This window comes from Bactrocera tryoni, chromosome 3 (assembly GCF_016617805.1).
Source record: "Bactrocera tryoni isolate S06 chromosome 3, CSIRO_BtryS06_freeze2, whole genome shotgun sequence".
NCBI classification, from domain to species: domain Eukaryota; kingdom Metazoa; phylum Arthropoda; class Insecta; order Diptera; family Tephritidae; genus Bactrocera; species Bactrocera tryoni.
The window spans coordinates 66133358-66155979 of record NC_052501.1 but is presented as its reverse complement, the minus strand read 5'-3'; the positions used below and the strand labels follow the sequence as shown (position 1 = coordinate 66155979).

Below are 22622 nucleotides of genomic sequence, written 5' to 3'. Positions count from 1 at the left end.
ATTCCCCAATCGATAACGATGGAGCAGACGTCCCATTGCCCGACCATGAAGAAGTTCGAATAGCAATTACCCGCCTGAAGAACAACAAAGCGGCGGGGGCCGATGGCTGCTCGGCCGAGCTATTTTAACATGGCGGCGAAGAACTAATAAGGAGCATGCATCAGCTTCTTTGTAAAATATGGTCGGACGAAAGCATGCCCAACGATTGGGAATTTAAGTGTGCTATGCCCAATCCATAAAAAAGGAGACCCCACAATCTGCGCCAACTACCGTGGGATTAGCCTCCTCAACATCGCATATAAGGTTCTATCGAGCGTATTGTGTGAAAGATTAAAGCCCACCGTCAACAAACTGATTGGACCTTATCAGTGTGGCTTCAGACCTGGAAAATCAACAACCGACCAGATATTCACCATGCGCCAAATCTTGGAAAAGACCCGTGAAAGGAGAATCGACACACACCACCTCTTCGTCGATTTCAAAGCTGCTTTCGACAGCACGAAAAGGAGCTGCCTTTATGCCGCGATGTCTGAATTTAGTATCCCCGCAAAACTAATACGGCTGTGTAAACTGACGTTGAACAACACGAAAAGCTCCGTCAGGATCGGGAAGGACCTCTCCGAGCCGTTCGATACCAAACGAGGTTTCAGACAAGGCGACTCCCTATCGTGCGACTTCTTCAGCCTGCTCCTGGAGAAAATAGTTAGAGCTGCAGAACTAAACAGAGAAGGTACCATCTTCTATAAGAGTGTAGCCAGCTACTGGCGTATGCCGATGATATTGATATCATCGGCCTCAACACCCGCGCCGTTAGTTCTGCTTTCTCCAGGCTGGACAAGGAAGCACAGAAAATGGGTCTCGTAATGAACGAGGGCAAAACGAAATATCTCCTGTCATCAAACAAACAGTCGTCGCACTCGCGACTTGGCTCTCACGTCACTGTTGACAGTCATAACTTTGAAGTTGTAGATAATTTCGTCTATTTAGGAACCAGCATTAACACCACTAATAATGTCAGCCTGGAAATCCAACGCAGGATTGCTCTTGCCAACAGGTGCTACTTCGGACTGAGTAGGCAATTGAGAAGCAAAGTCCTCTCTCGACAAACAAAAACCAAACTCTATAAGTCACTCATAATTCCCGTCCTGCTATATGGTGCAGAGGCTTGGACGATGTCAGCAACCGATGAGTCGACGTTACGAGTTTTCGAGAAAAAAGTTCTGCGAAAGATTTATGGTCCTTTGCGCGTTGGTACGGCGAATATCGCATTCGATGGAACGATGAGCTGTACGAGATATACGACGACATTGACATAGTTCAGCGAATTAAAAGACAGCGGCTACGCTGGCTAGGTCATGTTGTCCGGATGGATGAAAACACTCCAGCTCTGAAAGTATTCGACGCAGTACCCGCCGGGGGAAGCAGAGGAAGAGGAAGACCTCCACTCCGTTGGAAGGACCAAGTGGAGAAGGACCTGGCTTCGCTTGGAATATCAATTGGCGCCACGTAGCGAAAAGAAGAAACGACTGGCGCGCTGTTGTTAACTCGGCTATAATCGCGTAAGCGGTGTCTACGCCAATTAAGAAGAAGAAGATATCCAAACACTGCTCCGAATCATCAACTCGTCGTTGTTTTTGGTTAAAAATCGGTTCGCGCGGCACCAACTTCACACAGAGCTTTCACATAGCCAAATATTTATGAATGATTTGATACACATGTTCAGTTGATATCTTTAGAGTGCCTGCTATCTCGAACAACTTGACTTTATGATCATCCAAAATAATTTTGCGAACGTTTTTGATGTTTTCGTTAGTAACAACTTCTTTAGGACGTCCAGTGCGTTCACTGTTTTCGCTGCTAAATTCACTGAGTCTACGGTAACCTTAGCATACCATTCCTTGAAGGTCGATTGGAAAGCAATCCCACCTATTTCACATATGGCTAACTTTTTAACTCCATCTGATTCTTTCGCGTTACACTATACATATAAATGAAGCATCGATGTAGTTATCAGAAAAAAATTTGCATAAATAGAAACTTCAAGGTATTTCATTTTAGACCCAAAAATCGCTGAAATGGGACTATAACTTTTCATGGACCCAGTCACCAAATATATAGACCGAAGTACATACGGCTGACCTTTTACCGAAAATAGAGGTAAATCTATTAAAATTCGCAGAAAGCTTTTCCCTGATAATATGTACCAAAAACGGTAAAATCATGCCAAAACTTTCGTTAGCCCCCATATACATGGTATAAATATTTTTCAACTGTCGGTTGACTTTATGACTGGTCCCCATATACGTAGGAGCGAAAACAGCGTTTGATTTTATGCCTCACTCAATGGTCAATCTACTTTTGAAAGTAGAAAGTAGTCTAAATAGTTTTTAGATTACTTTTGAATTTCGTCATTCTAACTTCTAAAAACTGCTAAGTTTTGTCGCATGTGTATGAGCCCTCAAAACTGCTGCCCATCCAGCAGCAATTGCATACAATTAAAATACCACAAAACTCAAACTGCACACAATAAGAACTTTTGTGAATTCTTTCGAGTGTGAAATGTGTCACCTTAGAAAAAAAAGTTTAATTTCATAGACAATCAGATAACAAAAGCTTTTGCACGCGACACTCATGCGAGATATTCATGATAAGAACTGTGCTTTGCTTACCAAGCTAGTAAAGGCGTAAGCTATTATGTCAATATATGTACATACATATATATGCGTATAATTCCCCTATATTTGTATGTGCTTCAGCATATTTCCTTTACCCTGTTCCATTTTCCATTTTCCATTGCAAAGAAAATATCATTACTTTCTTGGCTTCCACATTGATCGACGGCGCGTTTTGCACTTGCTGTTTTTCTCACAGGGTCAAATACATCAATTATCAGACCTATTAGACAATTCTACTGCCTGTCTTTGCGACATTATGCTAAGTGACTGTCTGCATATATACATAAATATGTATGTATGTTATTGTTTTGTATGGCTTGATTCTGCGGCACGCCACTTCAAATTTGTTTGGTTTCTATGTCATTTATCGGATATTCGCTTTTAAGCGCCTACGCGATTGAATAAATAACATTCGCGGCCGTACAAGAGATGACACAAGCTAACAAAACCGATATATATATACATATATACTTATGTGTATATGTATAGTATACATATATTTGTTTCCACATACAAATTAGCGAAGCACCCGTTTGCGGTTTGTGGCAATATTTTGCACTGTGGACGAAAGGTGGAAGGCAAGTAAGACAAGTAAAGCAAACATGTTCAAGTAGACTTGAATATTAAAGACTCGAAGGCACAGAATCATAACGGTATCAATATTAGGTACGCAACTAAGTACTCGCTGTTTTCGTTATGAATATGCAATTAAATTGTAAGGAAACGGTTACAAAGGAATTATTTGAAGTACGAAGTACTCAACGCTAATCACATCTTTTTCCCATCTTTCTGGCCATGCTCGAATACCATTACGATAAAACTCTACATCTTGTGATACTATCCAATAATCACACCATTGTCGGCTGTCGTCTCCTGGGTAGAGCTGGTTGTGAACCAGACCATGTGCGAACGAACGGAACGCATAACGCCGGCCTAGTGCCACCATACAGACAACATAACTTTGGGACTTCGGCCGAGGTGGTGACATTGAAGCAGTCCTCATGACCTTATTTTCTTTGGATTGCTGTGATGAAAACACTTTTCATCAGTCGATGCGATTCGATGAAGAAAACCCATCTCTTTTATCGTAGGAGCAATTGTCTACAGTTTAAAAAACGGACGCTAAAAGTCTCTCGGTTTCAAATCATAGGGAAGAAACTTGTTTCTGAATTATTCCCAGCCCATGTAGCTTTCAAATAGCTTGGTGGATGACTCCCACTAATAAGCAAAGTTTTTGCGTTTGAGACAGATGCTCATCGACAACGTCTCCAATTCACCGTGTTCGAAAGTTTCGGTCTTCCTTCACGCGGACGGCCACTAATATCGAAAACGTCGACTTTGAAGCGGCGAAAGCTATCACGGCACATTGTTTCACTCGAGTCGGCACTTCTGTAAACTTTTTGGAGTTCCAGATGTGCTTCAGACGCCGATTTCGTTGACTAAATTTTTTGTACTTTTTATCATTTCTTTCTCTCCTTTAGCATCGTATATCCGCAATTTCTTGTTTTGTAATTTTTCTTAAATCATGGCTCACTTCGTAAGCACTGGCTTTTAAAGGCTATCTTCTTTTGATTTTTTTACCAACACTGTTGCTTTAAGGCAGCATTTTAGCGGCGATACACACAACAAAGGTTATTGGACGATTCGAAACCACAAAAGTGCAACCCAAAAAAAAAAAAAAAATAACAACCATTTCTTTTCCTACCCTAGCACTCTCTCATATTTCCCACTATTTGCATATCCACACACACTCAGACCTTCAATATTTGCATGCATGGGGAATCCACGGTCTTGCTATTTTTTTTTGCTCTTTTGAATGTCGATGTGTGAACAACCACCAGCAGCGTTATAAACTAATATTATAAATTGGTTTAAATGCGCTCCGGTCAACAACAACAACACAAACACCACTATGAATGAAAGTTGACACGCTACACATTGTAGGCTCGCCGGCCGCACGCCACTCTTTCCACCCCATCCATGTTCAGCGAAGTTGGCGTTACGCGCTCTAAATCAACACCGCAACCCGATGTCGTCATGCAAATAAACAGACAATTGAATTTTCATGCTCTTCTGTGGCGACTGTGTCGTTGAGCGAATAGCAGGTGGTGTTGTGTAGGGAGCGCACCGTTCCGACAGGTGCATAGAGTTAGCGAGACGAGTGCATGGTGTTAATTGTTGCGACTCATTGTGTCAATGCTTTCCTATTTCCGCATTTATTGTTGCTACAGTGAAAAAAATTAAATAAATATATAGGTAATTGGTACTTATTTATATAAAACAGAATATATAAATAAATAAATATAATGATATATATTTATAAATAATTTTGGTTGAAGGTGGTAAAATTTTGTGAAGTTGTAGCATCAAAAAAGGTTTTTCAATGACTTGGTTTGTATCGATCCGTTTGTATGACAGCTATATGTTATAGTGGTCCGATCTCAAAGATTTTTCCGGCGATTGCGTCGATACCTTAGATAGGCAATTTTTTTGTTGTTGAAATATTTTCTAAAATTTGGAAGAAACAACGAGATGTCCTAAGCTACAAGGGAAAAAAGGTTTTCAAGCTCGCCATCAGCATACCGTCCGCTATGCATGCTCAACACTGTGGGAAAGCTACATGAAAGACTACTTAAACTTTTACTGGAAGCGGCTATCAATGCAGCTGGCGGACTCTCCCCCACACCGCACGGTTTTAGACCCGGAACCTCACCTCTAGGCGCTATCCGAAGCGTTATTGAAAGTGTAGAAGGCGCACAGCGAAGATGCCCCAAAAACAAGCGAGATGAGCAAAAGTGACCGGCGCTTTTGAAAATAATTTCTGAATCTTCGATTATCTCAGTGCCGTGGTGTGGAGCTAACATAGTAACAAAAAACTGTTACACCAAGCTGCAGAGGGATCACGACTCATATAAATTACCGAGGAGCACAAGGGTCCATTTTAGATGTGTGGAACATTAGTTATGATGGCATACTAAAACTTGAAATGCTGGACGAATCATATTTAATCGGCTATGCGGAGGACAAAGCTGCACTAATGGCAGCCCGAGACACAAAGGAAGCCCGAAGAAAGTTGAATGAAGTCATGATTCGGACGCAAACATGGCTTGAACACATGATAACCAGCTCGCACATACCCCTCGTAATAAGCATACAAATGACTTGGGATATTCTATGCACACAAAAATCTGTGAGTTACCTGGCCGTAAGACTGGACCTCAGATTAACCTTCTGGATACAAAACCAGCAAATCGCAGTTAAAGCAGCGAAAACCACCTCTTATCTTAGCAGACAACCAAAATAGGAAGACCCACAAACGAAAAGAAAAAGCTCTTACTGTCAACAACTACCAGCGTCTTAATATACAGAGCAGAGACATGGGCAGATATACTAAAGAAGGAAAACCGACAAAAGGTATTGTCCAGAGTGAAGAGCATCACAGCTCTCAGAGTTGCAATAACTTACCGAACTCTGTTAGGTGCTGTAATTTAGTTATAAGTGGTAATGCTCCCATTGACCTTCTGGCGCACGAAAAAAAGCTGTGTGAGCTAAAGAAAGCAGATGAAAATAACAAGAGCGCTTTTGACCGAATAAAAAAAAAACACGATACTCGCATGGCAACAAAGATGAGAGAATGAGAGTTGTGGTAGATGAACGGCCAGACTTTTAAAAATTTCAACTTATGCACAAGTCGCAAATTTCCTACACCATACAGCTGATATCCAGAAAGTACCTTCATAGAATGGGTAAAGTCGAAGAGCCGTCATGCCTATATAACGAAGCAACAGAAAACGACGCAGAAGTTACTTTACCGTTGCTGTGATGACAGCTTTGATGATGCAGAAGGATTTTCTACCCCTTTAAAAAGAAGGTCTAGTCCGATTATACTAAGGTTTGGTAATACTCCTGTATACTCGAGAATATGTTTCCAAGTAATAATAAAGAGTCTGATGATATTGTCTCGAGCAAAAGATACCTACTGGCTTAATAAGATACCTCACATACTCTCAATTTATACTGTCGATTATAATGGCATAGCCCTTGCTTGCAACCTGGAGTCGCACCATGGCGCTGTATGTATGTATGTACGTACAACGCGCCTCCACGCGCTGCGTGAAAATAATTGATTTCAACACACACACATTTAAACCACGCAGTACGAAGAAGCGCACGTGCAGGACTTGGCAAACTACTTGATTTTATTACGCATAAAAAATGGCTAGAGTTCAACTTCCATGAAAATAGCGCATAAAACGCGTCACATTATTACATTGCAGCAAGCGTGGGTTTTCTACTAAGTTGCAATGCGCGCACGCAAATTCATTAGGCGTCAACTCCCGCACATTTCGGCGGTTGTTTGTCGCGTGCACAAGTCTCCGCTGTGGATTTTTATGTTAGTTTCTTACATTTTCTTTGCTTTTCGCGAATTCGTGCCAACTTTTACTCTTCTTCACAGTTGTTTGTCGCCCTTTATAGCCACCTCCGTCATCGTGAAATTTCGCTAGTTTTCTGCTTTCATTGCTTCTACATTCGCTTTTTCGCATCTTTGTGTGTTTTCACTTCTCTCAACATATTACATAGCCATCGATTTTTATTTATTTTTCCCCCCGCCCACGCACACAAATTCGCGTGTGTGCTCGTGCAAATATAACACAATAATATAAATGAGTATATCCGCTGCAATTCAGTGCCAAACGACAAACAGGTACATTCTGCCATTGGCAGTATTTGAAAATGCCAAACACACACATTAACAGCTACACTAACACCTGCTAATTGTCATCTAAATTGCAAAATAACGTTACATCACTTATCCCCGTAAGGGCAGAGTCAAAACCCACTCCAGGCGGAAGTCAAAAACCACTCATTTTTTTTTTTTTTTTTTTTTTTTTTATATTGCATATCTTTATTTACAATCTGTCGTGAAACAATAAGTAAATGTAAGAATGATATAATTCACATTGATGCATTAAGTGCAATTTGGCCTTAAAGTAAGGGTGATCAGTAAATGTATCGTATGATTATTTTTGCCTTAACTACTTAATTAGTTCTTACGATCTAAAGAACTGGAGTCTAGAGGATGCAGTCTTTGGAAGTCGTCGTGTGTCCTCACTGTTGTCTAATAAGTTTATGGCGTGTGTGTGTTGGGATGGAAATTAAGTCTTGTGATGTATTTAGAGGCTGTATCTTTTTATTTCGTCAATCACCGTAAGATGTGTTCAGATCCTTGTGGAGATGGATATTTTTGATATACCACGGGCACTAGCAATCCAGTCTAGAGTTTTTGACTGGTATCTTTGAATAATATTTATATTGGATTTACTTGCAGTACCCCAAATTTGAATGCCATAAGACCATACAGCAGGTTTTAACACACAGCTTTGTAGAAAGCATTTTTGTTTTTTCAGACTAAGTTTAGACTTGGGGCCAAGTAACCAATACATTTTCTTTGTTTTTAATTTTGTAGGCTGTGTTCTCTTGTGGCTCTGATAATATTTCACGCCAAGTAAGTCGTTTATCTAAATGTAGCAATCCGAGGTAGTCTTACACTATTAGTTTAGGAATTATGACTCCACCGGTAAGATTTACGCTGGGGCACTCTTACTTTCTAAATGTGAAGACTGATTTGAGCGGATTTTTGAGGCAGTTTACCGAGATGTTTACAGAGGATGTTCAGTTTCTAAGCCAGGATTACAATTGATCTAGCTGTGCTTGTGCGTTTTCAACAGCTTCACTAGCCGATAGGAGGATGAAAGAGTATAGCGATGTCGTCTGCGTAGGTGGCAACTATTAATTTATCGTCTTCTAGTATTGGCATGTCTGCGGTAAAAACTGTATGTAGAGCGTTGGTCAGGTAACACTACCTTGGGGGACTCCTGCTTTTATCTGTCGTGTATCATCCGAAGTTTCAGTCTTGGGCCACAACGTAGAAATGCGTGGAAACTCAGGAGGATCTGAGGAAGATATGGGGAGGGTGAGTACAGGTAGTATCTTTTAATTTTTGTACAGTAGGCCTGGAGTGCCAGGACTTCATCAAACGCCTGCTGAATGTCTAGAGAAATGCGCACAACAATACTGTGTACTGTTTCAAACTACAAAGTATAGATTTCACCAATACGATGGCATTGTTCCGGTGTTCCGTGTCATTGTCTGAAACCAAATTGATGATCTGGGATGATCAGATTTTTTCCAGCTCAGCGGTAGTCTTCCGAAGAAATATTCTTTCCGAGGTATTTTCGAGGGAGAAATATTTTCAATGGAAGCCCATTATTGGTCTATATGAAGATAACTCATTTTCCGGCTTGTTTGGCTTTGGTATCATAGTTTATTTCCAGCACATTTTCCACTGCGTAGGAAATGACAGCCTAAAGCTACGGTTAAAAGCAACACTAGAAATAATAAAAATTTCTTGGGAAGATTTTTTTGATTGTCCATGCGTCGATATTGTCGTGATTTGGAGACTTTGAATCTTTTATCCGCAGAAATTTCCGACTGAACTTCTACAGAGTCTTACGCTTGTTAGAGGAGTTTATCCATTTGTGCATGGACTGTCGATGTATGCTTCAACGTCCCGTTGGCTAGTACTATTGAAGTTAAATGGCTCCAAATCAGAAGCTTTAAGATGGTTGGCAAAAGCATGAGCTTTGCTTGTGTTGATCTACACCAGAATTGTTGGCATCTTTTACGGAACCTGTCTTACGATTGGGCCGTTTTAGGTATTTGGTGGCCTTCCATATATTATGGTCCCCGTCCTTGTTTGGATCAACATTTTTTTTTTTTGAGACATTCTCCTATCGATTCTTCTTTAAAGTTCCAGCCAACTTAGTTTTTAAGCTCCTTGGTTTCTTTGTTAGGGCTGTTTTGTCATTTTGGATTCCTGTTGTGCAAATCCTTCCAGAAGTCGCCTCTTGTGTTTACAACCAATTTAGAACTTCATCCAGAATATATGTTGCCTATTTCTTTGTGTTCGACAAGAGTTTTTACAACTGTTCGTTGACGCTAAAAGAAAACTTCGTGTATTTTGTTGTTAAATGTTTCCACAACATCATCTAGATGTCTTGTTGAGTTAATCTCCATGGTGAGATTAATATTGGACTCAAGTCGGAGCAGAAAAAGTTTTATATCAGATCTCTTTTTAATATACGCTGCTTCACGAGCATTGACTAAAAGCAAACGAATTGGGAAATTAATAATGAGAGCAGAATGAGTCTGACAGGCTAAAAGATCGTCATCATTGATTATTTCGAGGAGATTGGAATCAATTCTAAGTGGACCCGCAAAATCGATTAAATCAAGGTATCTTGTTGGGATCCAGTGGGCCAGTAAGTGGGCCTGCCATTAGAAAGAACGTTAGGATTTTTGTTATTTATACATTTGTATAGTTCGCGTTCTTTCAGGATTAGAAAGACAGATCCCCACCATGTATGTTTAGCATTACAATCACCAGCAGCCGAAATAAGACTGCCCAGTTTTTTGAAAAAGCATGTAATAAATGACTTTTATCTATTTTGAAACGCGGAGGTAGATAAAGTGCGGTTTGGCGATTCCTCCATTAACGCTTGTGATTTCAATAGAGGCTGCTTGAACTGAAGGCAACGAGATTGGTTCTAGTATCTTATATTTTAAAGCGGACTTGACAATAATAGCAGATCCACCATGTGCCTTACCATCAGGATGGTTGCAAGTAATAAGGTCGTAACCATTAATTAAAAAAAAAGACTTGATAGTGAAATGAGTTTCGGATATCAGAAGTATATCTATGTTTTTAGTTACAATGAAATGTTCGACTTCTAATCTATGATTACTTAGTCCATTGGCGTTCCAGATAGCCATCTTTAGACTTAATTGCATAATTTTGCAACAAGGGAAGACATCATGGTTAATAGCGCTGAGGTCAGCTCAATTTGTTTAGAGATCAGAGCTTCTAGCTTTTCTAAATTGTTGTGACTGCATGCAGCAGTGCTTTGTTGTCCTCTTGTGATATCTGCGTAGCTTAAGTTGGTGTAAAGTGGTTGCTCGGAATTTAAACTAGTACCGACTTTAGGCCTTGGATTATTATTAGTCGACTTAGTTGGATCTCTTTTGCATACAAGTGCCTGATAGACTTGACAACCCTTGTAATTGGCAGTATGATTTTGCAAGCAGTGTGCACATTTTGGTGGAGTACCGATGTCTTTTTCGCATTGAGCGGTGGAATGGTCTAGACCGCACTTCACACACCTGAATGGCTTTTTACAATAGCGTTTAGTATGTCCAAACTCCTGACAACGATGGCACTGAACTAAGTAATTAAATTTTCGGGGAGGCTCAATTTTGACTACTGCAGTACATAAGCGATTAATGTCGAATGCACTTTTGTTGTTTGCTGATGGCTCTAGGTCAGCAAAAAATATTGACATTGGCATTTTTGTTGCTTTACTTTTAGCATTAACAATGTTTCTCACAATGTGGCCTTGTTGAGCGAAGCCAAGTTTAATGTCATCTATCGGTGTGGAAAAGTGAATATTTTTTATAACAATTCTGTAGGGCTTATCTTCTTTTAGCTGATAAGTGTGAAAAATTATATTTTCAGATTCTAAATAATTAACAAGCTTTCTATAAGAGTCACTGTTTGCAGGCATAACTCTGGCTTGTCCGTCTCTACCGGACTTGTACGAAAAATTTTCTCTGCCAATTAGAGCTGAGAAACTAATAATCATTTTATTTATGTCGTTAACTTGTGGTATGAAAATTGGTGGTGGTTTGTGAACACTCGTAGTTGTCTCTATTTGTTGCTCACTGTCGTTATCACTGATATTGATGTCGCTTTGTGTGTTTATGTCCAAGACTGAAAACCGGTTTGATGTGTTTAGAGTAATGTTTGTCTTTAGTTGTTTTTTTAATACTTTTGGAGAGTCAATAGTTTTGCGCTTCACTGCTTTATGCTGGTATGTGCTTTGCCAGCCTCCGCTGTTATCACACATAACGCCCGTCACAACGTCCTCCTCATCCATTAGGTAGAGGTTTTGTTTGTGCCGATTTTTCGCGTTTTAATTCACACGATTTTTTGTTTATTAAAATAATGCAAGTGCACTTTTCCAAATGAAATCAAAAGTTCTGCCTATGATTGCACTCACTGAGTTTTGTCTATGACCGCACTCATTGAATTCACGATAGGGAACTGACCACTCATATTGAAACAAAATTTGAGTTTTGGCTATTAAATGATTATATAGTGATTACACACATACACTCATACACCTATAACGCCATAGATTCTCCTTGTGTAAATTAATGATGTATGCTGTAATCACTATATGATGTGTGTGAGCCGGTTGTCGGACGCGGCAATAATTACACTAGTTGTATGTTTTGCAAATACACTTTATTAGCCAGGCCCGTGTGCTCCGGCTTATGCTCAACTTAAATCTAACTTAGCCCAAAACCTAACTTAACCATTAAGACCTAAGAACGCATATTCAGTAGTCGACGCTGTCGGCTTTGACGTCTGCGTCGTGCTGACTCTGCTTCATACAATTGTTTATCCAATTGGTGATAGTGCAAGCAACGATCGCTGGTCAACTTGCGTGTGGCTTGCTGCCCGTCCGCCTCGCCGCCTTGGTGGTTGTTATTGTTTACATAATCTGCAGAACGGCGAATGATATGTCGTTGCTTTAGTGGCGGTCGCTGCCCACATAATCTGCTGATGAGGCAAGATGGGCATTATGTGTTAACTTGTACGCTCGTCATTTAGCCTATTCGTCGTGATAAAGCTTCGAGCTTTTGTGGGCGTGTAACGTGATCTAGGTTAAAATACCATTAGTTGTTCTTGTCGAATGCAAGGTAATTCTCAGTTAATTTTAGAAGTTACTTTTATATGAAAAAAGCGGAATATCAGGGTGATCATAGTAATTAATATTCATATACAAAATAAAATTAAATTGTTTTTAGTTACAAATAGTTTTATGAGGAAATTTATTTCCTGTTACTCCTTTTGTCCATAACTTCAGCATTTCCTACTACGAAAGGTAAACGGCAGATATGACCCAAGTATGACTGGAGTAATACCTAGCACTTACTAAATGACTTCAGAAATCGGATATACAGACTTATGGCTGCTATAATGAGGCACTGGACTTTTGTAAAGCTTTCGCTTAAATGTGCCTTACAACAATATTTTTCGCAGCAGAAATCTAGCACCTGATTCGGAAACTTTTCACTTTCTATGTCAATGCCGAGCTCTATCTACCCATACAAAATATTCGGAACCCATCAGGTACCAAACTTTAAATGGTGTTCACAAACAGAATAACGGATATAAGTAGTTTCGTTGAGAGCATAAAATGGTTTGAACGCAACGTTGAAACGGTATAACAAGGTTACAAGATCCTACGATACTACCAACTGTTAGAATGTATGAAGTCAATGCAATTGAGAATGCAAAAAGTAACCGAAAGTTTTTTACTTTCGTACCTTGTAAGGCTCAAAGCCGGGCAAAATTCTTTTCGAATTTCGATAGTATATCTTAGAGGTTTACCGATATTTTCCGTAAAAATTTGCTATATGAACTGGGGTACACATATTCGGTATGTGGTAAATAGTTTTGGTGCGACTTATATAATTTTGCTGATAAGATGGCATACTCTTTTTGTGCAGACTTATCAAATGGAATTTAAAATTTTGCTTTATATAAGTATATATATATACTTAACATATGTATATACCAGTATACATATATAAAAAGCCTTAGAAGTTTTTAGTATTTATCAGTTTTTCAATTATATTGGGTAGTCGAAAAAGTCTTTTCGTATTTTGTCAATAGATGTGGTTGCAGTCGTATATCTTCAGTGCACCGCATCACATTGTATAATACGATATAGTGTTGGAAAGGTGAGATTTAAAGTTTCATTCCACCATTTTCGGGGAAGTTGGAAAAAAGTTACAGCTGTTCAAAAATTAATGAAAATAATGAAGAAATTCGCTATATTTCGAAATTTTTTCATAAAAAAGAGGGGCCACCAATGAAATTTGTGAAGTTTACGGAGACGAAGCTATATGAGTTCGTGTAGCGCAACAATGGTTCGCTCGCTTCCATTCTGGAAATTTAAAAATTTTGATTTACACTGATGAAAGCTTTATACTGATGGAATAAAGTCTCTTGCAGAAAAATGGCAAAAAGTGGTCGACCAAAAATGGTACATATTTGTTTACTTACTAATTATTATAAACATAAAAAAATAAGTTGACACAAATTGTATTCACCCTTTTTTTGTCAAACGCTGCTAAGAAAGCCCTTGAGGACGAATATGAATTTGGGTGGTACATAGTAGATGGGATGTTAACATATGGGATGAGAACTTCTCTCAAACCAAGATCTGCTTCCTAAAATATAGTATTAGTGAGGGTATGTCAAATATGTGAGGGCTTGTTATAATCCACCTTGCCCTCATTATTGCCCGTGTTGTAAAACTGGGCGCAAAAGTCGCTCGCTCTTTACATCTTTAATATTTACAAACTGATCACTTTTTAGCCCATTTAAATGCAGCAACCTTAGTATTATTTTGGATCTTTCTAGTAGTGGCGGGGGGCATGTTGGTTTGTGGAAAAATCAGAAAATTCTCCTAAGCTTTTAAAGTCCTTTTTCTCGGAACCCTGAATTCAGAGTCGGTTAGAAAAATTCCTCTGAAATAGGCATGACATTTTACACACAACCTTCTTAGATATATTTTGCACTTGAAGTAGAAATATTTTCAATAATAATTTCAATTTTTTAAGATATTCAATTTTGTTTACAAAAATCGATTGTTTTTGCAAAGCCACCATTGAAAAAAAATGCAAAATTTTTGCAAATTGTGCGATCTTAACTCTCATTCAGCTAATATAACTTCTACAATATATAATAATAACATCTTTTGAGTCTTTGAGTTTTAGATAATTTTAAGCAGAAAAATCTTCCTCATCGCCAGACACCATTTATCGGAGGTACTCTTGGAGATCGGCTGCAAACTCAAGGGAATCAAAAATCCATCAAAATGAATTGCTGAATATTAAAGTGATTTAAATTCTTTAAATGTGTAATCGTTTTACGTATTTATTAAATTAAACCGTATTCAGAATAATAATCGTAAAAAAATAATTTTTTCTGACTGGAAAGTGAATTTATATACCCTTAAGGAATTGAATAGCACTTTATTTTAATATACATATATGCAGATACACATGCATAGAATGAACAAGAAGTAAGCTAAAGTAAGAATTATGGCGACGCCAGGTTCATAAAGAAATAGTCCGAGGCCTTGGTTGGTGAGTTAAAGAATGCGCAAGAGTAAAATAAGTCAGTTCGAGGCAGTCATTTTTGTAAAACCAACATTAATTTCTTCACCCTGATCATTTATATACACATAAACCTTTATCCAACTGGAACAAATTTAAGTGATACATAGGGTAAAACCGTTAGGTGAACAAAAACATTATACTCTGTTGCGACATGTTGCAAGAGTAAAAAGGTAAAACAAATTAGTTCGTTAAAAAATTAAAAAAATATTTTTTTTTTAAATTTCTTAGACAATAAAGAAAGGTTTCTGTAACCTAACCTAAACCTAATCTAAAAATTTGATTAAAATAATTAAAATTAAAGAAAAAATCAATAAGCAAATACAAATTTTTCTAACTATGCATCACAAAAATTATATAAACCATTGCCAGCCAGGTCAAAGATAGTAATCAATTGTATAAAGGGCGTATGATTAATATTTTATGAATTCATCAACTGGTGTACATTGCGTATGGTGAAAATTCCATGAACTAAATTTCAAGACTACTTTTTACTTTCAATTTAGTAAACTATTTTTGCTGAATTTTATGCATTTATCATATCATATTCCTTTTATTACCATTAAATTTTATGCAATTTGTTTATTATAAGTAATTTAGTGTAATTCTACTCACCAAATAAAATCCTTGCAATGCGAACAGAATGTTGGCTGCTTGAAGAAACGCGGTATAAAGCAATGGTCTTTAACGGCGAAAATATTTTTCTTCTTTAGCGCGCCTTTACGTAGGCGTGATTTCATTTTATTCTCACTGCCGCCAGCCTCGTCCTGCAGCGGCTGATCGCCGTTGTTGTCTTGCGTTTCAGACATCCTGTTGGAGTTTTTGGTGTTTTGCTGTTGATATTTACTAAGAGTACACTATAATCTTACTTGCTGCTAATGTTGGGTTAAGGGTACACTATTTGTTGCAATTAAAATAATTTTTTATATTTTATTAATTTTTCTATTTTTGTATATAATTAGAATGATTTACACTTATACACTTTGATTATGTTTTTGAGATAAATTTTATAGTTGGGTTTGTGGATTTAAAATTTTTTTTTAGTTATTTTAACTTATACCTTTTCACGGATTTCATTAGAAATTAATTTTATTTTATTTTCGAAAATATGTAGACTTATTTAATAAATTTTTCCATTTATTTTATTTTATGACGATTTTGGCTTGACGAATATATCTAATGGAACTATTTTTTTATTTAATTTAAGATTTATTTAATTTTAATTTTAATTAAATTTAATTATTTAAATTTTAATTAATTAAATAAATCTGCACTCATAATCGTTTTGCTGCTTTTAGCAACAACTTTAACTTTTGTTGTTATTTTTTAAACGATTTTTTCTAAATTTCCTAATCACAAGCACAATGGAATTACTTTTTCATGTTTAACAAAATACTAACAATTTCACGCCCTTATGCATCATTTGCTTTAATTAATTTGTATTTTATAACCTTTTTCCATCAACTTAATTCTTTATACGTTGATATTGTTGTATGTTTAATTATCCGTTAAGTTATAAACTCAATATAACAGCAGTTTTTTTACCTAAATTTCATTAGTGGCACACAGCTGCATTTAATCAATCGTTTTTTCAGATTTTCGTGTTTTGCGCTGAATTTTGTCCGTCGAACTTTTTTCTCATAATCCGTTTCTCATAATTTTTGTTGTAAATTGCTAGCTTTTTTCTGCTATTTGCACCTATTTTTTACACCAACAATATTATTTCTTCACATTTTTCATTTATGTCTTGGACGTATATCATTATTTATCGAATAAGATTTTTCAGAAATTATTATTACTTTTATTTTTCCTTTATATTATTTTTTTTTCACTTTTACTTTTCACGATATTTTTCCACAATTCACGATTTTGTTAAAATTATGCTTATCTGTTTCAAAGATCAGACTCAGTTTCCACACATTTGCTAATAGTTTGTATATACTTATGTGTGTGCACATTTATCATGTATGTATGCTTGTGTTGGTTTGTTGGTATTTTTACGAACGGCGATGATATTGCACACCTGTCTGTTCGGAATTTTTAGTGCGATTTAGTTTATTGCGGTTACCATCAATTGGCAATTTAGATTTTTTGTTTTATCATAACTTGTCAGCTGTTGGCGCTTGCCATATTTTTTCCTGAAACCAAAGCAGATTTATATAGGTCGATTAAACAATAGATACAGCTTGCTTGTTCCAAAAGAGAAACACATATTTTTGGAAGGAATATAAAATAAATAGTTAACGAAAATGCAAAATATCGTAACATCACTTATCACAAGTTTATTGGCGAGGGAAAAACGATATAATAGTAACAATTAATTTTGAAAGGAAATTTGAGTTTTGGTTATAAAACAGTTATATATTGGTCATTAAATGGTTATATATTGGTTATAGTTGACAGCGGAAGTTAAAAAATTTTATGATACATTTACATATGTACTATGGTGTAGTTAAACGTAAGCATTAAAAAACTCAATTTCGATTTTTTTGATGATAGCTTTTTTTCCATTTTAGGTGACGAAATATAAAAAAATGTAACAATAAATTTAAAAATAAGTATAGGTATAAAAAATATGTATACGTTTGAACTCCTATATAAAACTAAAAATTTGTATTTTACGAATTGAGGTTAACTACACTATACATCCTTACTAGAGAAATGTTTGCTTCCTAAAATTGGTAGCATAAATGTTATTTTGTGTTATATCTTTTTCCAGGAGCTAAGTTATTAGTTCCAAAGTTGAAAGTTTTGAGTGATTGCAAGAAGTTTATGTAGATGAAAATAGTGCACATATTTTCAATGTTTTAGATTATAAAACTATCTATTTTTGCTTTAAAAAACGCTTATAATTGCATTAAAAAAAATATGCTTTTATGGTTCAAATCCTGCAAAAAAACAAAAATCCAAAAAAAAATATAAATTTTTTTCAAAATTAATTTTTATTTTTATAAAATAAAAAATTTTTATTAAATTATATTTATTTTTCAATCAAATTTAATTTTTATAGAACTAATTTTTAGACTTTTAATTTTTTTAAATATATAACTTTTATATGTAACTTGGATAGAGGTGATAATTATCAAACAGTTAGTGGGAATTAGCTGTTTGCTTCTATACGAGAGTATTATATTACATCTTTGTATTTGTAAATTTTAGAAATGGGAATATTTTTTATTTATTTATTTTTACATTTTTTGCTATTTTTGTTTATTTTAATATATATGTATATATAATTTATTTTTATGTGTAAAAATAAAATTATTATAGCTAGAAGTTATGTTATTTGAAATATATATTTTGTAACCTTCCACGCACATTGTTAGAAAATTCAAAACAGAGACGCATTCGCATATTAAAACAATTAAAAAAAAATATAATTATTACGTATTTAAAAACATATTTCAAATTAAAAAAGAATTTGTAAAACTTTTGAAAACTTTCCCCAATTTTGTTTTAGTTATTTTATATTTACGTATGTTAAAAATTTTTCTTTTAGATATTTTTGTCATTATGTGAATGTTATCATTTTTATACCCTGAACAGGGTATATTAAGTTTGTCAAGATGTTTGTAACACCCAGAAAGAAGCGTCGGAGACCCTATAAAGTATATATATAAATGATCAGTATGTTGAGCTGAGTCGATTTAGCCATGTCCGTTTGTCTGTCCGTCCGTCCGTCCGTTTGTATATATACGAGCTAGTCCCTCAGTTTTCAAGATATCGTTTTGAAATTTTGCAAACGTCATTTTCTTTTCAAGAAGCTGCTCATTTGTCAGAATGGCCGATACCGGACCACTATAACATGTAGCTGCCATATAAACTGAACGATCGGAATCAAGTTCTTGTATGGAAAACTTTCACATTTGGCAATGTATCTTCACCAAATTTGGCATAGATTATTTTCTAAGGCAACAATGTAATCTCCGAAAAAATTGTTCAGATCGGATTACTATAGCATATAGCTTCCATACAAACTGAACACATAATTACTAAAAGAAATGCACCTGTGAACGGTATATTAGCTTCAGTGCCGCCGAAGTTAACATTTTTTGTTTTTTTTTTAGTATTATAACTACTATGATTTAGGTTCCGTAACGAAAAGCAATTCACATAGTGGAAAAATTCAAAATAATATAGAATTCAAAATAATTTTTGATATTTTTTATAACTTTATATATTTTTTAATTGTTTCATTTTTATTTATGCTAAAATATTTTTATTTATATTTTTTGTTCATTATATGACTATTATTATTATTATTTTTAATATTCTCACTTTCCACCATTTAAGTTCCGTAACGAAACGCAAGTAATCTTTTCAAAAACAAATATTTCAAATATACATATACTATCGTCACATATGTATATGTTTATTTCGTTCAAAGTCATTTCTTCAGCTTTACACGTTGGACATCGCCAAACACATGTAAACGCCGCGGCTTAAACTAGTAACCGAATATCAACAAGTTACGTATACGCACCAGCTGCCCGGGCGCTGCTTTCTTCTACACTTCTGCTCGCAGGCAAATAGAGACATGAGTGCTTTCACAAATATCAACGACAGTTGAGTGACATAAGCGCGCAATGTTGGCAATTACAACAACAACAAAAAATGCATGTAATAAAAAACAGACAGTAAAAAATTATCGGTATGATAATAACGGTATAACACCTGAACGACACTAACTCAGTGTAGGCGACGCAACAGCTATCGATATTGTTTACCGTTATGTGAGTGAGACTTGTGGAAATTTGCGTTGCACCGTGGAGAAGCGGCTTCGTTTGTATGTGGGTGTGTTAATTGGTTGATTTTTGCGACGGCAACGCTGCTGATTCTAGTCGCTGACGTGCCTTTTTTATAGCAGAAGGTGTTGTTGTTGTTTTTACTATTATTAATTTCTTTTGGAATTAATTTGTTTTTATTTCTTTGGCTTCATGGGAAAGGAAAAGAGGAGAAACGTATAGAAATTAAAGCAAACTAGGGACTGCGAAAACGCAGTTGGTAAGGCGAGTTTTGAAATTAAAGGTTTTGGTTTGTCCTAGTACAGGAAGAGTTCTGGCGTAAGCTAGATTTTGTATTCAAATGCAGATAAGGAATAAAAAAAAAATAATGAGTACAAAAAATAAAAAGTGTGTATTGTTAAATGCTTTTACTTACTAAAAAAAATATATAAAAAAATTAAGAAAAAAAATTTTAAATTTTATATTTTTTTTACTTAAAAAAATTCTAAATTTAAAAGAAAAGCAGCGGTAAATTTTTTAATATACCGCAACGATGCTTTAAAATTTCATAACATCAGTGTTTGCATATAATACTTAAATATTGCAGAGCTTTAATATTAAATTTTTAATGTGATTTTTTTTTGTAATTTTTATAAAAATTATTTCTTTCCAAAACAGCTCATTATTTGTCGAAACTGCCGGCAACGGATTATTATAACATATAACTGGCGTGCAAACTGATCGATTGGGACCCAATTCTCGTATGGAATACTCTTTTGTTTGACGAGATATTTTCAAGGAAATTCGCATGAGTTATTATCCAAAATAACGGTACAATCTGTGATGGAATTCTTTAGATCGGTCCACTATAGCATATAGCTGCCACACAATCTTATCGTTCAAAATCAACAGATATTTTATGCTTTAAGAAATGCCACTGTGAAGTGCTTGGTATTATAATTTCGGAGCAGCCGAAGGTAATATTTATTTTCTCCTTATTATAATTTCTTTCTTCATTTCAAATGTTAAGCATTTTTGGGGAAAATTATGCTTGGTTGAAAACTTTTAATTTAAAAAAAGTATTTTATTTTTTTTTTGCAAATTTTATTGAAAAACTATTTGACTTTGAAGAAGTTACTTGGGTTTACGGGTTTCAAGAAATTGAATTTTTTTATTGTCTTGTTTACTTCCAAAACACCTCCAGAAAATTATCCTACATTTTCAATTTGAGCGGAGTAATAGTTTTGGATATACAACCTTGAGAACTTGTGCGCTCGAGGCTAAGTGTGCCGTCTTTAAGCGGGTTTTTCTAGAAACTGTGTTTTGAAGTCGGTTGGCAAGATTTCTTAAAAACTACTCAACCAATTTTCATGAAATTTTACATACGCAATTATTAAAGACTTGGACCAGGGTTTTTTTCGATTACAACTATTTGAAAAAAAGTCGCAACAATTTCACTGAAATTTTCATTTTCTTGAAAATATTTGCCGAAAATCCAATTTTCACGTTTTTTCCTTCATCCAAGTTCTACATTAAGGTTTTAACTAAACTACTTATTTTTTACTTTAGATACGGAAGGGGTTATCCTCCCAATGCGAGCTCTTATATCTTCTGAGCGGTCACTGGAAGTGCCGTCGAAACGGCCGAGCATAAAATATATTTTTTCCAAACATTTCAGAAATTCTTTGTTAATAGTGTATGTAACAATTAAAAATTCTAATAAATTATTTAATTTTTTATATGAGAAAAAAGAATGGATGGAAACAGGCAGTTGTTTACCCGAGGAGACCCATATAATGCCTTAAATGGCAAGACACCAAATTCTGAAGTTAAAAAAAATATTTTTTATTTATTTCATAGCATTTTTATTTTTTTAAGTAAATTATTTCATATCATTTTCAATTATTTAGTTTATGTGAGTAAGTTTTGTTTCGCACTATTTCTTTAAACAACTTTTTTATATTATTTTGCGCTGTTCGACTCACCTTGTCTACAATTTTCCAATATAATAATTTTTAATTTTTGGTCATGAGATCTTATCACTACACCGTTTTCCTTATTTGGAATGGATTTTGTATTGAAATTTTTAACGAAATTTCTTGGTTTCTTTATCACTATCAACAACCAACGGCTAGCCACAGGTCACTGCAATTCTAGCCAGTGCTCAATATCATTCACAAATTGCGTTATGTTCACACGAAATGCCGGCGGTGCACAAATAAACCTCACAGTCAGTGTTTAACACTCGAAAGCAAAAAAAAAAGGTTTTGGCGCACAATTTGCAACACACACACAGTACCAAAAACTGGTTTGTGACACGAAATAGGCAGAACAACAAAAATCACTGAATTTTACAATAAATTGTGGCGTACGTTCCACAATCGGCCAGCCAGTCAGTCATACGCACAGTTGGACGCAGCGCAAACAGGCAATTGGCGAACAGCGTGAAAAGAATGCTACACAATGAAATCGGCCAGCAAAGTTTTCATTTACAGCCGCTTACTTACACAATCGTTTGCTTTTGCTTATGATGGATTTATTTATATTTTAATTGCTGCAATTTATTTGTTTATCAAACAAAATTTCTTTTAATTTTTATTCCGCAGCGCCAGTTACCCAAATGCTTACGGCTGTGTACTATGTACTTGCGATTTTATTGAATTGCTTCTTTTTGCCTTGGTATTTTACTCTCTAATATCCGATTGACGCCCGCGTTCAGATCAGCACACGTCCGCAACGCTCAACAACCCGAAACTTTGTGAAAATTGTCAAAACAGTCGCGGCTGGCGAGAGTCCAGAGCTGGCGGCGAGAGCCACGCTGCCTATGCCTAATTGCTTGCTGACAAGCGCATGTGTGTGAATGTGTCTCAGTGTGCGCGTGGTGAATTTCTCAGCTGAGCAACTAGTGTGC

The 22622-nt window shown here is 35.8% G+C and overlaps 1 protein-coding gene across 4 annotated transcripts in view; it reads right to left on the bottom strand.

Moving 5' to 3' along the window:
- The window catches only part of LOC120771734 (protein kinase C, brain isozyme-like), a 212670-nt gene extending 190240 nt beyond the window's left edge, over positions 1–22430 (bottom strand). The window contains exons 1-2 of one of the 4 annotated variants that reach the window (XM_040099896.1): positions 22400–22430; positions 15603–16047 (exon numbers count right to left, since the gene is read on the bottom strand). In XM_040099896.1, the coding sequence (XP_039955830.1) occupies positions 15603–15796 (194 nt within the window). In that variant the 5' untranslated portion in view covers positions 15797–16047; positions 22400–22430. Of the gene's footprint in view, positions 1–15602; positions 16048–22399 lie in introns of those variants that run through there. The other 3 variants (XM_040099898.1, XM_040099893.1, XM_040099895.1) reach the window with 3 other exon arrangements.
- Positions 22431–22622: the final 192 nt, after the last annotated feature.